General features: G+C 43.9%; 7 protein-coding genes across 7 annotated transcripts; 4 read left to right on the forward strand and 3 right to left on the reverse strand.

The window, feature by feature from the left end:
- Window positions 1-84: 84 nt before the first annotated feature.
- Window positions 85-1,265, forward strand: PICMEDRAFT_18134 (hypothetical protein). The gene has a single exon (XM_019161891.1). The coding sequence runs from the start codon at window positions 122-124 to the stop codon at window positions 1,130-1,132; it is 1,011 nt and encodes a 336-aa protein (XP_019015856.1). The 5' UTR covers window positions 85-121; the 3' UTR covers window positions 1,133-1,265.
- A 3-nt stretch (window positions 1,266-1,268) lies between these two features.
- On the forward strand, window positions 1,269-2,219 carry PICMEDRAFT_18135 (hypothetical protein). Its single transcript, XM_019161892.1, has one exon. The coding sequence runs from the start codon at window positions 1,394-1,396 to the stop codon at window positions 2,114-2,116; it is 723 nt and encodes a 240-aa protein (XP_019015857.1). The 5' UTR covers window positions 1,269-1,393; the 3' UTR covers window positions 2,117-2,219.
- On the reverse strand, window positions 1,909-7,608 carry PICMEDRAFT_18136 (hypothetical protein). The gene has a single exon (XM_019161893.1). The coding sequence runs from the start codon at window positions 7,526-7,528 to the stop codon at window positions 2,261-2,263; it is 5,268 nt and encodes a 1,755-aa protein (XP_019015858.1). The 5' UTR covers window positions 7,529-7,608; the 3' UTR covers window positions 1,909-2,260.
- Window positions 7,609-7,859: 251 nt separating this feature from the next.
- PICMEDRAFT_74450 (hypothetical protein) lies at window positions 7,860-9,314 on the forward strand (the record flags this gene model as incomplete). Its single annotated transcript, XM_019164773.1, has 1 exon — window positions 7,860-9,314. The coding sequence occupies one exon, from the start codon at window positions 7,860-7,862 to the stop codon at window positions 9,312-9,314; it is 1,455 nt and encodes a 484-aa protein (XP_019015859.1).
- A 91-nt stretch (window positions 9,315-9,405) lies between these two features.
- On the reverse strand, window positions 9,406-11,375 carry PICMEDRAFT_18138 (hypothetical protein). Its single transcript, XM_019161894.1, has one exon. The coding sequence runs from the start codon at window positions 10,900-10,902 to the stop codon at window positions 9,520-9,522; it is 1,383 nt and encodes a 460-aa protein (XP_019015860.1). The 5' UTR covers window positions 10,903-11,375; the 3' UTR covers window positions 9,406-9,519.
- A 372-nt stretch (window positions 11,376-11,747) lies between these two features.
- Window positions 11,748-12,014, reverse strand: PICMEDRAFT_60394 (hypothetical protein; the record flags this gene model as incomplete). Its single annotated transcript, XM_019163433.1, has 1 exon — window positions 11,748-12,014. The coding sequence occupies one exon, from the start codon at window positions 12,012-12,014 to the stop codon at window positions 11,748-11,750; it is 267 nt and encodes an 88-aa protein (XP_019015861.1).
- A 1,265-nt stretch (window positions 12,015-13,279) lies between these two features.
- On the forward strand, window positions 13,280-14,593 carry PICMEDRAFT_36598 (hypothetical protein; the record flags this gene model as incomplete). The annotated part of the gene is made up of 2 exons (XM_019163018.1): window positions 13,280-14,305; window positions 14,417-14,593. 2 exons carry the CDS (start codon window positions 13,280-13,282, stop codon window positions 14,591-14,593), a joined length of 1,203 nt encoding a protein of 400 aa, XP_019015862.1.
- Between the last annotated feature and the right edge of the window lie 115 nt (window positions 14,594-14,708).

Raw genomic sequence — 14,708 nt, forward strand, 5'->3', positions numbered from 1 at the left:
TGAGAGGAGTTGAAGATGTAATTGGCAAGCACAAAGGTTTGCACCATGACGGAGAGAGCTGTAGAAAGGTTTCCGGCAGAGAACAGGAGCTTTTTAGAGGCAAGCGAAATCAACGAAGAATATGTTGAGTACAGCAGCAAGACAGGCACACATATTGGCCAAGAGCCGAGTTCCAGCAGCAAACTTTGGGCTTGCTGCCAGACGTTTTGCGTCTAGCCAGGTGCAGAACGAGGCTTCCAAGGAAGACAAAGCCACAGCAGTCCCATCACCAGAGGATCTCGCTAAGGCGTCGCATTTGCCACATATTTCAAACGTGGAGATGCCTAACAAGGACATCAACCTCAAGAACAAGCTTGAAAAGCCAGATTACGAGAAAGAAGGTTATCAGGTTCCAGAGTGGAAGAAAGCATTTGGTGAGACATTTGTCTCTTTGTTTCACATCGACATGGACAACGTCCGTGCTGGTACTATTGGTGGTTCCAAGTACTATTACATGTGTAAGGATCAAGGTCTCCAGTTCACGGACGAGGAATTGAGCGAAACCGCTGTTTTCTGGTACGATACCCTCGGGCTTCCACGTACCTTCGCCATGTGGTTCCAGATCACCACGCTGCACGTTTGGTTATTATTTGTACGTATGCGTGCTATGCCTTTCAAGATGGGGAAGAACTACCAGCAAAAGCTTGTCGACAAGTTGTTCAAGGACATTGAAATGCGTTTGAGCGAGGAGATGAATGTCTTGAGTGGACAGATCAGAGACTCGTACATGAAGGATTTCCATTCCCAAATGTTGGGGATGATTTTTTCCTTGGACGAAGCTTTTGCACAGAAAAGCGATGACGTTTTGGCCGCTGCTGTGTGGAGAAACGTGTTTAACGGTGACAAGAATATCGATATTGTCAAACTAGAGGCCGTGGTCAGATACATCAGAATGCAGCTCTACGTTTTGGACAGTATTAGTGACCGTGCTTTCGGGTTCGGAGACTTCGAATTTGTCGGTCCTAATGAGACTGTCGATTTACTCACTGCCGAAGATAAGGCACAATTATTGAAAATGACCAAAATGAAGTTCGAACCTGAGGACGGCAAGACTTTGCCTTCCCAGAAATCGAAGTTATCTCTAGATGAGTAAACCCGTTTCCTAACCTCTAGTCATGTATACTCTTCTCATCCCATTACTGCCATGTTTATAGCTTTAAAACGTAAAAAAAACGTGTTAACCTCCCTATCGACTTGTATCTTTCTTAATTCATGACAGACCGAGAAAAGAAAAATTTCGGATTTACATATTTACCAAGCATCGCATACACATTTCTTTCAATCTCTTGCCATTCTTTCCTTGGTAAGTTTCAGGTTCTACCTCCTTCTCCATCTCCATAAATTTGATCAGCACATGAAGCTTACACAGGCTGTTCTTGAAGAAGCTGCTTCTTTCATATCCCCCACTGAAGCCCGAGTTCTCTCTCTTCGGAATCTCAATTTGACCTCGTTAGATGCAATTCATGTATTGCAATCATCAGATATCCACTCTATCATAGACATCACCAAAAACTCGATCTCATATCTCCCTGAATTCCCCGTTCTATTGCGTCTAGAGACATTAATATTATCTAACAACCACATACGAAGTGTCACCGGACTAGCTAAACTAGTAAACTTGCAGGTATTATCGATAACTTACAATGAGATCGTCCATTTGACAGACCTTGAAGAATTGAAAGAGTTACCGTCATTGCGTAGTCTATACTTGACGGGAAATCCTGTTGTGAAAAACAAAGATTACAGGCTGTGGTGCATATGGAGGTTTCCTAATTTACAAATTATAGATTTTAAAAGAGTGAAAAACGTTGAACGAAAACAAGCATCGTCTGCTTTTGACAACAACTCCGATAAAGTAAAGGCAATCCTGTCGGTGAAGCCTATACCAATTTTTGCCACAAAAACATTAAATAGAGAAGAGCAATATGTGATGGATAATGTAGATACTGAGGAGAAGGAAGATACAAAGCCGATGACTGAAGATGATAGAGATCGCCTAGAAAAGGAATTAGAGCAGGCCGACTCCATGGAGGAAATTCAACGTATAGAAGCCATTCTTATGCGTGGCAGTTTGTAATATTTGTAAATTAACCACTGATTCAAGGGCAGTATTTTTTGCTATTTCCATCAATTTTCAAAAACGTACCTGTACAGGTTAAAACTATTAAACATAAATAAATGCAAAAAAAGTATAGATGAATTTGTTTTTACAAAAACTTCGTCAAAATCCAAAAATTGAGTAGTCATACTGTTTGGTATTCACAGAATCCAAACTAGGAATCTCAGGTACAACTTCCTGAAGCTTGTTCTTTTTATAGCACATGTGGCATACTTCTCCTTCTAATTCAGCATTAGGGTACCAAGCCAAACTAGATTTCCTCGAACATTTGATGCAGCGGTGCTCAGTAGGTTCTGGTTCTCTGGTCTCATATTCGTTTTGTAAATTTGCCTTTACGACAAGCTCTGCAAATTCGTGGTTCATTTCTTCATAAGCCTTCCTACGTAAAAGTCCACTTCCCATCTGCGGAACCCTCTTTCTATCATCTGCAGTATACAACTCAAAGAGAGTAAACTCATCGTTTTTTTCACTGAACCTTCTACCTTTGTCACATAAACTGTAAATGGTTGGTAAATCAGACACTCCAGGAATGATATGCTTGTCACAATAAATAATCGGTTTGAGTTTCCCTACCGCATTTGATCCACTGATCCCAATGACATCACCATCAGCTAGATCGAATACCTTTAATAGCATAAATCCAGCTTTCCACCCGAAATCAAGACCACAAGTAACGTGGGATTTAGCTGAGCAGAACTCACATTTAACAACTGATCCACCATTACTCAGACATATGTTACATGACTTGAAGACATTTTTGATTCCCGTGACTTGGGCCCCATATATTGGCTGTAATGATTTTGATCCATATTTAACATTTTCACACAATAATGAGCAACTAATATGGCACCATCTACCTTCAACTGTACGTTTCAATGCATCGGGAATAGAAATAGGATCTCCCTTGATTGCATTGTCCATATTAGATTCGCGAGAGTTACAGAGTAAGCATATGTATTGTGTGGATACCAAAGGATGTAAATCATTTGAACAAGGATCACAGTGCCAGTTGTAAGCACCGGCCTCTTTTTCCATTCTACTATTCAGTTTAACACCATAACACGATGCATGAACATTTAGACCACAATTGGAACAAATTAACATTCTTGTGGTATCACCAAATTCTCTGCAAACACAACACTCTCTTTTATTAGGAGGATATAGCGGCTGAAACTGTCTATTAGATCTCCCTTTCGACTTTCTGCTAGTTTGATACTGCTTCCAAAGTACGTGTAGTTCCTTACTGGACGGTCTCATCTGATAAATGGGTGAGATATAGAAATCATCAGATAGTAACGGATTGTAAACATCAAATTTGGTAGTGTATCTTGAAAGCATCTTTTTAGTTATTCGATCATTAAAGTCTATCAAAGGAGTCAACATTTTGACCTTGAAAGATGGTGATAAATTGACAAATTCTTTATTTTTTATAGCTCCTGTCATAAACCCAGCAGAAGTACTTCTTTTCTTCGACCCCGAAGCGGATGATGGTGCTATTGATCCGGCCGTAGTTACCACCGACCTAGGACCGGGAGACGACGATGACATTGCAGAAACTGATGCTGAGGAAGATGGTACCATTGAAGACGTAATGGCTGGTGGTGTTTCATCTCGTGGTAAAAGGTTTGGCTGACTTTGAAATTGTGCATCTGAATTAGATATATTATTATAATCTACGTCAGAAACAGGTCTGACTCCTTGATCGTACAGTTGGAATACAAATTTGTTTCTCAGGTTGTTCTGCACATTTGTGGTCGTGGACAGAGGCGTTACTGCATCCATTGGTAACTGTATCGGCGGTGTCTCAAATACTCCACTTCCTGGTACAGAAGTTTTAGAGAGAAATAGCCTTCTGCGGATATATTTTTTGCCAGTGTGAAATCCATAACTTTCAGAGTCCTTGGTACTTGGACGACTTGAGGTTGACAAGTTGGCATTCGGAGAAGAAAGAGGATCAAAAGCTTCATTTTCGGATGGGTAGTTCGATTGATTAATGCTTTCCAGTGAATAAGATTTTTCAGCATCTCTATCACTTAGCAAGGCTAGCTCTTTTTCTAGAGACTCAATTCTTTCCCTTAATTTCATGTCTAGAAACGCATTGAAAAGGCTGCTTCTGGCATTATCTTCAAACTGCACTCTGGCAGCCTCTAGCTGAGCAGTTAGCTTAACCGATCTAGGAACATTGCCATCGGAAAGCATATCTTTTTTCTTAGTTGTAAATTTCATTGACCCATTCGAAGTGTCGTTAATAACCTTTCCGTAAACAAATTTCAAACTTTTATCAGTAGGTTGCCTCTTTCTGTAAGATCTTTTCTTTTTGGCCACCTGCTCGGTTTCTTCACTGGCACTATCGTTTTCTTTCAAACTACCACTTGCGGAAGGTTCTACCTCTTTTATGCTTCTTTTACTTGGTTTTTTGTCCGCCATTGATTCTTTCTTTTCTCTCTTAACCTTGACCTTTGTCTCAGCAGATGAAGCGATAGCTCCAATTGCTGAACTTGAAGACTGCGGTGAGGTATTCAGAGCTACTTTGACAGCTGGTTTTCTTCCTGGCTTCTTTTTGGTTTTATCATTACTCGATATTGAAAGATCAAAATCCGCATCGATAGTTTTGTACTCCTTCAACCCACTGGAGACTTTTCTCGGATGCATTTTGTAGTTTTCTCGTGCGTTGACAACCAGCTCAGCCTCTTGTATAAGTGCGTACTCGGTTTTCCTCTTTGTTGCGTAAGAGCTCTTCTTCTCTTGATTTTTGATTAGTTCAATCGGATTTTCCCACTTAACGGCATATTTCCTCCACAGTTTTGCACACCTGTAGCACAAACCTTCACAAACATGATTTTTGTCGTCAATCATCGCACCTGGAGCTCTAAACCACTCGGGACTATGATTAGTTTCACAATATATACATTTAAACTTGACTTGTGATCTGCTGATTTTGCTACTCGCATATGCGCCATCATCTTCTGGATTGTCAAGATCAACCCCCACATTTTTTGTGCTCTTCAATCTGTTTTTAGCCCTACCGGAGAAATTATCCCAAATCTCGTGGCCAGATTTCGTCTTCTTCCAAAGATAATAAAACCTGACAACCATCGCAGACGTTTGTGTTCCAACATCTTTGAACACAGGATATAGCTCACTTCCATGCAGGCGAACAGAATCTTCAAACCGTTTGACTTCCTCATCAGTAAAAGTAGGTTCTTTCAAAGAATCACGTGTCAACTTTTGAACTTCATCAAAGCAATCCTCAGGCCGATAATCGTGTCTCATCAAAATCAATAAAATTGCATCAATAAAGTTCGGTGTCGTAACGGTTGCCAATTTCAACTTTTTGGCAATTGGAGCACAGTCTTTGATATATTTCTCAATTATATCTCCAGCTTCCTTTTCAGGAAGTTCCAGATTGGTTGGCATTTTCCAAAGTAAAGTGCTGGTTTCCTCTACACCTCTTTCAATATACCCCTTTGGTTTTGGCTGAAGCCATCCTGGATACTGTTTAGGCTTCAGGTTTTGATACTCTTCAGGGATTGGGAACTTTTTATTTTCAAGCTCATTTTCTTCAGCATAAACAGGGGTATTTGACTTTTTATTTCTGTTGTTATTTTTTTTAAATCGTTTATTGTTGAGACTTGATGAAGATATATCCGTATCGTAAAATTGTACTTTGTGGTCATACCAATCAGTGATAGAAGTACATTGATATTTAGAGCCAAGTCTAGAAGCAGCTCGTGCATATGGACGATCCTGCAAATCCAGTGCATCCTCAAACTTGGCATGAACACCAAGATATCTGTATGGCCATTCCTCTATCTCTCTTCTTTTTTTCAAAGAAACCCGGCTGTCATCTTCTAAGAATTTTTTAGCAAGCTGTTCGTATCTCAATGAACTAGAGTCGGCTTCCTGTATATCGTCAGATAGAAAAGTTTGAGAATCAGCTTCTTGATCGGATGTTTTCTCTTGAGAAGAAGCACGCTCTTCATTTTTTATAATCATTGAAGGCTGAGAACTTTCTAGCATCTTACCTCTATTTTCAGCCAGTTTATCTTCTAGCCGTTTATTACACGCTGCGCAGTACCACGCAAATCCTCTTTTGGGCTTAGTTAATATGGGAGGATCTAAACACAACAAGTGATAGGATTTCTCACAGCCAGAGCAAGCAATTGAGTCGGAACTAGAGCACCACTGTAAACATTTTTCACAATTTTTTGGTGAGCTTAATAACTCATCAGCTTTCCCAACTTCAACAAAGATATAACCAAATCTCTTGTTAAGCGCTTTGTAGTAATTTGGCGGAAGATGGACCAATTGAACTGTAGGAATCATGTCATACATTTTTATCATGTATCTGTCGTACAATTTGTCAAAATAGAAGCAGTCTGGTTGTTGTCGGTAAGCTTCCAAGTTATCAATTTCTGATTTGTGTTTTACCGTGGCAAACCCTCGAAAACTGGCCAAGGGGCAGTTATCTCGATGTAAAGATGCGTAAACAAGTCTAGTGTCTGTAAGGCGCCTATTTAAATCCCTTGGTCTGTAAAACCAACAAACACTGAACATATAGTTAGACGCTTTCTTGTTCGTTGAAGTTTTATCTTTTTTTGTGAAGCCCAGAACTTGAGCGACATAAAATGGTTCAGTTGGAGGCTCACAGATCATATATATACAATCACCCTTTTTTATTGTATGTCCATTTTTCAATGTAAGCGTTATCTCAGCAGAGTCCATTCGTGCTCCTCTTAGATCAAGCCCTTCGTTGAAATCAGTTCCTGGAGCTATTGGCGGCTGATAGTTTATTGGAATAACATCATCCACATCAAAAAATGCAACATTCTTGGAAGATGATACGGAAGAAGATGAGGGGGGAGGAGACGTTGAATCAGATGAGGATTTCCCACGACGTGGCTTAGAACCACGCTTTTCTGACTTCGTAACGGAGGATGGTATATCCGTTTCTGCTTTTTCCTTGTAATCTATGGATTTAGCCGATCTTCTCTTCGGTCTAGATGCGATTGTCTGAGGTTCAAACTTGACCTCTGAAATTGTCTTTCCACTTTGTGGCATTTTTCCTTGGTCGCCTTCACTTTTTCCTTGTTGCACAGTTGTTTCATCCTGTGTAGATTCATTTGTAGCACCACCAATTTCTACATCGGCGGTAGCTTCATTAGGGCCAAGTTCAGAACAAGAACCGTTATTTTGAGATATACTTGATTCAACCTTCACCATACAATTTTCTGGATTCTCTGTGGTCACAGGTACTTCTGGTTTCTCTGTGCTCTGCGCTAACAGAGCCTCGCTGTTGGTGTCGTCTACCTCCATCATAACCTGTGAAATGGTTGCCGGCGGTCTACTTGATAATGGAACTTCAGACATGGTATTATGGTAGATAGCTATCGATAATAGAAGGAGCCAGCAGGAACAACAGTATGTTCTAACAGCACAAATCGACAAGCTAGAAACAGTTACAAAGCATTGACGCTGAGCACAGAACAGAGACAGTCAAAAACAAAAGTGTGAAGAAAGGGTGTGAGGCCGAGATTTACAAATGCGAGTATGCGATGTTCGGTTTTCATGTTGTCTCTCTCATACACATTTAAGGCAGCGTCCAGCTTAAAATCTGCTTCACCTTTGCGTTGCATCGACCTTTATTCTAGTACAGCAAAATAGAGCATAAACTAAGGTGTTGTTATATAAAGCTACAGCTATGAATGATAGATCAGTGCCAAGCATACCGGGTACACGATGTTTGCCCGAGGTGGAGTTGTATCTTAAACAACAAGTAGCGTTGATTCTACGTACCAGAGTGAACCACTTTCCTGGGTCTCAGCCGGTTTCTTTCACCCGGGAACACCTCCACAACAATTTACTAAGAAAAGACTATTTGGTCTGTGAAAAAAGTGACGGGCTGAGAGTTTTATTATTTGTGCTAGTCAACCCGGACACTAATGAAGAAGGGTCCTTTTTGATTTCCCGAGAAAACGAGTATTATCATATACCTGATTTCCATTTTCCTAGATCAGAGAAAGATTTTGATATTAGTCACAATGGTACGATTGTTGATGGTGAGTTAGTTTATTCGACCAACCCAGTCACGAAGGTAAAAGAGGTGAGATACCTTATTTTTGACTGTCTTGCCATGGATATGAACAGCGTGACACATAAAAACTTGTGGAAAAGACTTTATCATGCGCAGCATGAATTTCATAAGCCATACAGTGAGTTACGTCGGAAGTTCCCAGATGCATGTAAGGATTGGTTGTTCAAGTTAGATTTCAAGAACATGACCCAACCATTCAAAATCCATAAAATTTTCAACGAAATGAGAAACCTTACTTATGTTTCCGATGGTTTGATACTTACCTGTTGTGATACTCCATATATATCGGGTACTGATCCGACGTTGCTCAAATGGAAACCATCAGAGGAAAATACTATTGATTTTAAAATCAAGCTGGAATTCCCAAAGTACATTGATAATGACTTACCAAAGCACGATCCAAACAGAGAGTACACCAATTACGATGTGAAGCCTAAGTTCAAGTTATATGTCTGGAAAGGTGGCGATGCCCCACATCAACATGAAAGTGTAGAACTGAATATCAAGAGAAATGGAGGTGAATTCAAAAACTCTTTCCAGAACTACGATGAATGGAACGAATTAGACGTGAGTGATGAGCAATGGGACAAGTTGAAGAAATCTGGAGAGTCTTTCAATGGGCGTATTGCTGAATGTAGACAGCGTCAAAATGGAAGTTGGGAAATGCTTAGATTTAGAGACGACAAGATGAACGGTAACCATATAAACGTTGTGTTGAAAATTTTGAAATCTATTGAAGACTCTGTGACCAAGGATGAGTTAATTGAGCTCGAGCCACAAGTTAAAGCGAGGTGGGAAGAGCGAGAGAGGATGAAACGTAAGGCTCAACAACAACAGCACGATTTTGTTCATCACAATAGCCATGGTCAAGTTCACCATGGCCACAACCCCGCCAAGCCACCTCCTCCTGTCGCTGTGGGGGAAAAGAGGAAACACGAAGCTGAACAGCCTGAACAGAACAAAAGAGAGAAAATTGGAGTTGAAGGCTCTGAGAAGGTCGACGATGACGAAGAGTTTTATGAGTCGGACGGTTTTGAAGAAATGCCATCCTATAAAAATTAGTTGTAAATATACTAACCAATATATACAATTTGTACAATATTTCAAAGAAAGTAAAAGTAAGGTGAAAGCAAAAGCTTAGATCGACAAGATGGAATGGAATAATACATACAAATATAATTGATTTGTTTGTGTGCAGATATACATATCTATATATATTTACAGGGGGGGTGGAAGTGTATAGAAAGGGAATTATTACGTGAGATCTTCAAGCGTAAGAAAGGATGCATGAGTCCATAACCAACTTAGGGATACCGTTACCGCTGACAAGGTATTTTTGAGAAGCAATTCTTTGGATCACGGTGTCTAGGTTACCAGAGAGTAGTTGATTCTCCAAGTCGTATTCGTTGTGGATAAGGTTGAACTTGAGAAGATGGCTGACCAAAGACTTGCATTCGTCCAAATTGAATTTCGACACGTTGAATTTCTGTAAACCGTTGTTCTGTAGCAATCTGTTTGCAAGTTTGTAGTCGAAATCTTTGAACTTAGCATAAGCGAAGTCTTCGATGGGCTTGTCACCGACAAGTACATCCAACGTACCGTTCCTTTGTAGTCTGTGGTTACCATGGGTTGCAACCATTATGGCTCCATTTTTGAAAGACTTTTCACCGGAGACATACTGGAGTAAGGTGTCTGCGATGGTGAAATTTTGAAAGTAAATTCTACGGTTCTCGGTATCTCTATATTTGGTCATTCCGTGCTGGATGAATGCGGAGAAGTTGTCTATGGTCATGTATACTGGTAGTTTATCCTGCTTGGACAATTCGTCGAGCATGACGGTGAACGCAAAAGTGGTATTCGATTCGATGGGAGAGGCTTTCAGGATGTGGTTGGCGAGGTCCAGCAACGTGCCTGAGACTTTGTGGGAGGAAGCTTTGTACATGTTGGTGAGGGGCGTGATCTCGCCCGAAAGAGGTATCTTGGCCAAGCTTTCGGCGTTCAGGTTGACGAACTTCTTCATGAAGGTGCGAGAGTACATAGGCTGGTCGTACTTCTTTGTGAGCGGGTTGAGTTTGAAGTCGGACGAGCCGTCCACCAAGAGGTCTGCATTGGAGATGGGGAACAGAATTGCACCGCTGTTGTTGTGTGCAAGGGCAAAGGCCTGGAAATGAGCCAGCATCGTGGACTTCCCGATACCGGAGTGTCCGTTGACAATGTATCTGCTTTCTGCGCTCGATCCGTTCCGGTTGACGATCTCAAGGAGCCTGGAGTCTTCCACAGCACGGAACAGCGTCAGCGGCTGGGAGTACAGCTCGTTGTACTGGTCTGGCTTGAACGAGCCCGCGATGTGGAGCTTTTGGATCGACTCGGAGGGGTACTTGACAAAGGAGTTCTTGATGGTGTCTTTGTTCTCCGCCACGATGGAAGGCAGCTCCTTGATGAGGTTTTCATCGGCCTTGAGGGCCAGCTTCTTGTAGTTTTTCGTGAGCACAGAAGCCTTGAACGTCTTGTCGTTACCGGAGCCCTTCTTGTTCTTGGACTTATCGTAGGAGGACTTCTTGTTGAAGGATTTTCTGGTGGCCGCAGCCGCCAGAACGGCGGAGTTCGTGGAGAAGGCACGGCACTGGCCAACGCTTCTGAAGGAGAGCATTGTTGATGTTGACGAGCGAAGCGGAGGATCTTGCGGGGTGGTTCAGGCCCAAACGAGTTTGTCGTTGGTATCGTCATCTGCAATCGACTCGAAATGAAATTTCCATGATGAAAAAAGGTGTCTCTCGAGCCGGCGAGCTCGACCGATCCGGAGCCCTTTCCTGGGGTGAAGAGGCCTGCGGGCACGTACGCTCGCATGGCAGTCAGTCACGTGCCTTTCTCTCCGGGATTCTTTCCGGTGCACGGGTGTGAAAAGCCTCCCTCTTCTTTTTCTTTTCTGCCAGTTGTCTTTCCCTTTCGGCGATTTTATTTCCTGCGCTCCTTTTTTCTCCTTTTCTCTTTTTGCTTCTTGCCGTCTGTTTTCGTTTTGCTGCATTTGGCGCGGTGGCGCAACCGCTGTTTTTGCGGCGGGAGAGAAACCCGGAAGGGAAAAACCCCGAATCAATTAAATTGAGCTCGTCAGATCTGGAAAAAAGGAGTAGAAAAGTAAAAATAGAAAACAAAGAAAAAAAAAAAAAAAAAACAGAAGAGAGAAAATGGCGTGCCCTAATCATGATTGTGAGCTATTATCGATGCTCAAAAAAAAAAAAAAAAGTGGTGAAACGGCTCAGAAGCAAAGGGGGGTTTGTCGTGCTGTTGTGGAAGGGGGCGTCGTTGCCAGGGAGTAGGGGTGATATGGGGATTAAATTAAAATTAAAAAGTATTAAACATTAAAAATTGAATATTAGAGAAAGGGTAGAGAGGAAAAGAAGATGGCAGAGGGGTGTATTAATTAGGTGGCGGTAGCATTATCAGTATTAGTAGTGGTGGTGTAGAGGTGGCGACTCGCCTCACCCGGCAGCAGGCCTAGTTGAAGACCTTCTTGAAGTAGTTGCCGAGCTTCTTCAATGGGTTGGAGGACTTCTCCAACTCGCTGTTGACCTTGGCAGACGTCTTCTTGGCTTCTTCTCTGACGGCGTCGGCCTCCTTCTTGATCTCCTCGCTGGCCTTCTTGGCAGCGTCCTCGACCTTGTCGACGAAGGTGGCGGACTCCTTCTGTTCGGTCTTCTGGACGTTGTCGACAGCGGCTTCGGCAGATTGGGTGGCTTGGTTGACGGTTTCTTCGGCAGACATTGTTTGGTGGTGTTTGGTGGTGTTTGGCTGGAGAGGGGAGAGGACAGAAGAGAGCAAGGGGGAGAGCAAGGGGGAGAGCAAGCAGAAGGCCAGAGAAAAGCGCAGAGGTGACCAGCTCAGGCACAGCGCCAGCCGGAAAAGAAGGACGGAAATGCGTGTGTATTTATATCGTTATATATAGAACGCCCGACATGCGTCACGGTGCCTCTTTCTATCCGGTGCTGCGACAAAAACAAATCCGGAAGCACATCACATCACGGGTGTCCGGGCGAGCCTCGAAAACGCCAGAAGCAGCAGCCGTGGCAGAACAATGCGGGCGGTGGCCTGGGCGAGCGCCTGTTAAGCCTGGCCGCTGCAGGCAGATCCCGCTCGCGTGGTAACAGTGCAAACAACAACAGCCCTCTGCCGGGCTTGCTGGCGCCGCTCTGTGTCGGGGGTGGTGACACCAACACTGTGGCCGCAGGAGCTGACGCTGTGGCCGGGCTGAGTCGTTGCCACGGCAGGCTCCCGCAACGGGGGCTTCGTGTGTTGCCCCTCTTCTCTTCTGCTGTTGCCGCTGCTGCTGCCGTTGGCGCTGTTGCGACGGTTACAGATCGGGATCTCGCCCCCTCAGCACCGCCACCCGGCGCACCCAGGGCGGGCTGTGCAGCGCACCCGCCACGCGCCCTTGTTTGCTGCTTGCCAGCCTCGTGTGGGCCGAAAAAAAACAAAAACGACGATCGGCGCGCCGATCGGCCCGGCGGCGGCGGCTGCGCTTCTGTCCGCAGAAAAACCCGTGCACCGTTGTTGGGGTCACGTGCGTCAGGCGTTTCTTTTCCTTTCCTTCCTTTCCTTCCTTTCCTTCCTTTTTCCCTCCGGCCTCCCTGCCGCTCTGGTTTTTTTTTTTTTTTTCCTCACCAGAGGGCGGGGGGGGAGAAAATCTGAGGGGGATAATCTCAAAAAAGATCACTCTGTACACACAAAGCAGACTCACGTCTATTTTTGTATCCGTCAGGCTCTCTGTTCTTCTGCTGCCCCTTGCGTGGTGTTCCTTATCGTGGGCGGTCTTTGGTGGAAAAAGAAGTTCTTTCCGTACAAAGCTCACCCGGATACACATTCCGTCCTGCTGTGTTCCTCCGCACGTGTTTATCCACCCTGTTACCCTTCCCCCTCCGTACCCGTCAGCTCCCCTTCCCTCCGATAGAGAAGTTAGTGGATCACAGGCACAAGACGATTTAGTAAGCTGTTTCGCTGCAAGAAACTTCCCCGCACTACAAACACCCAGCATGGACCCAAACCAAGTGAACGTCGACCTCAGGGTCGGACGGAAGTACCGTCTCAGCAAGAAAATCGGCTCGGGATCGTTTGGTGATATCTACCTAGGCACAAACATCATATCCGGCGAGGAAGTCGCAATCAAGTTGGAAAGCATCAGGGCCAAGCACCCGCAGTTGGAGTACGAGGCAAAAGTCTACAAGGCCTTGTGTGGCGGTGTCGGCATACCTTTCATCCGGTGGTACGGAACAGAATGCGACTTCAACGCCATGGTGATCGACTTGTTGGGCCCCTCCTTGGAGGACCTTTTCGGCTACTGCAACAGAAAGTTTTCTCTGAAAACAGTTCTCTTGTTGGCGGACCAGCTGCTCTGCCGTATAGAGTTCATCCACGCCCGAAGCTTCATCCACAGAGACATCAAGCCCGACAACTTCTTGATGGGCGCTGGGAAAAAGGGCTCACAGGTCAATGTCATTGACTTCGGCTTGGCCAAGAAGTTCAGGGACCCAAGAACCCATCTCCACATCCCCTACAGAGAAAACAAAAACTTGACCGGTACCGCCAGATACGCCTCCATCAACACCCACATGGGTATAGAGCAGTCCAGAAGAGACGACTTGGAGAGCTTGGGTTACGTTCTAATCTACTTCTGCAGAGGCACCTTGCCATGGCAGGGCTTGAAAGCCGCAACAAAAAGACAGAAGTACGACCGTATATTGGAGAGAAAGCTGGCAATACCAACCGAGGTTTTGGCCAAGGGGCTCCCAATAGAGTTCACCCACTACCTCAACTATATCAGATCGCTCAGATTCGATGATAAACCAGACTATATCTATTTGAGAAGAATGTTCAGAGATTTATTCTTGAGAGAAAAATACGTTTATGATTATATTTTCGATTGGACAATCTACAAATTCACTGTACAAAACCAGAGTCATCACCATCAACAGCAGCAGCAGCAACAAAAGGCTATCGAAGAAAAAAACAAGTCCACCCCTCAACAGCAGCAACAACAACAGTTCCAAAACCAAGCCGACGTGAACCAATCTGCTGAAATCAAACCACTGCTACAACAACAACAGAACCAAGCGATCCATGTCCCAGATATCGAGGCTAACGACCATCTCAAACAGGCCTATAGAATCCAGCAACAGCCTCAAGCAGACCAGAACCAAAATAGTTACTACTACATGCAACAGCAACAACAGTCGAAAAACCCGGTCCAAATTCAGCAATCACAGGTTCCTAACCCAATAAACCCTCAAACCGCCCAAAACCAGAGCTCGCAATCTAACGTCAATAACAGCAACCCCGCTTGGTTATGATTATTCACCCATCCGTCCTTGTTCATCATTTCCAACCGATTGACCGATAGGTTGAAAACATACTTGATCTCTTGTATGTTCCGTTTTTTACGAGAAATAAACATGTGTTTATCTA

The sequence above is a fragment of the Pichia membranifaciens genome (assembly GCF_001661235.1).
Source record: "Pichia membranifaciens NRRL Y-2026 unplaced genomic scaffold PICMEscaffold_6, whole genome shotgun sequence".
In the NCBI taxonomy this organism is placed as follows: Eukaryota; Fungi; Ascomycota; class Pichiomycetes; order Pichiales; family Pichiaceae; genus Pichia; species Pichia membranifaciens.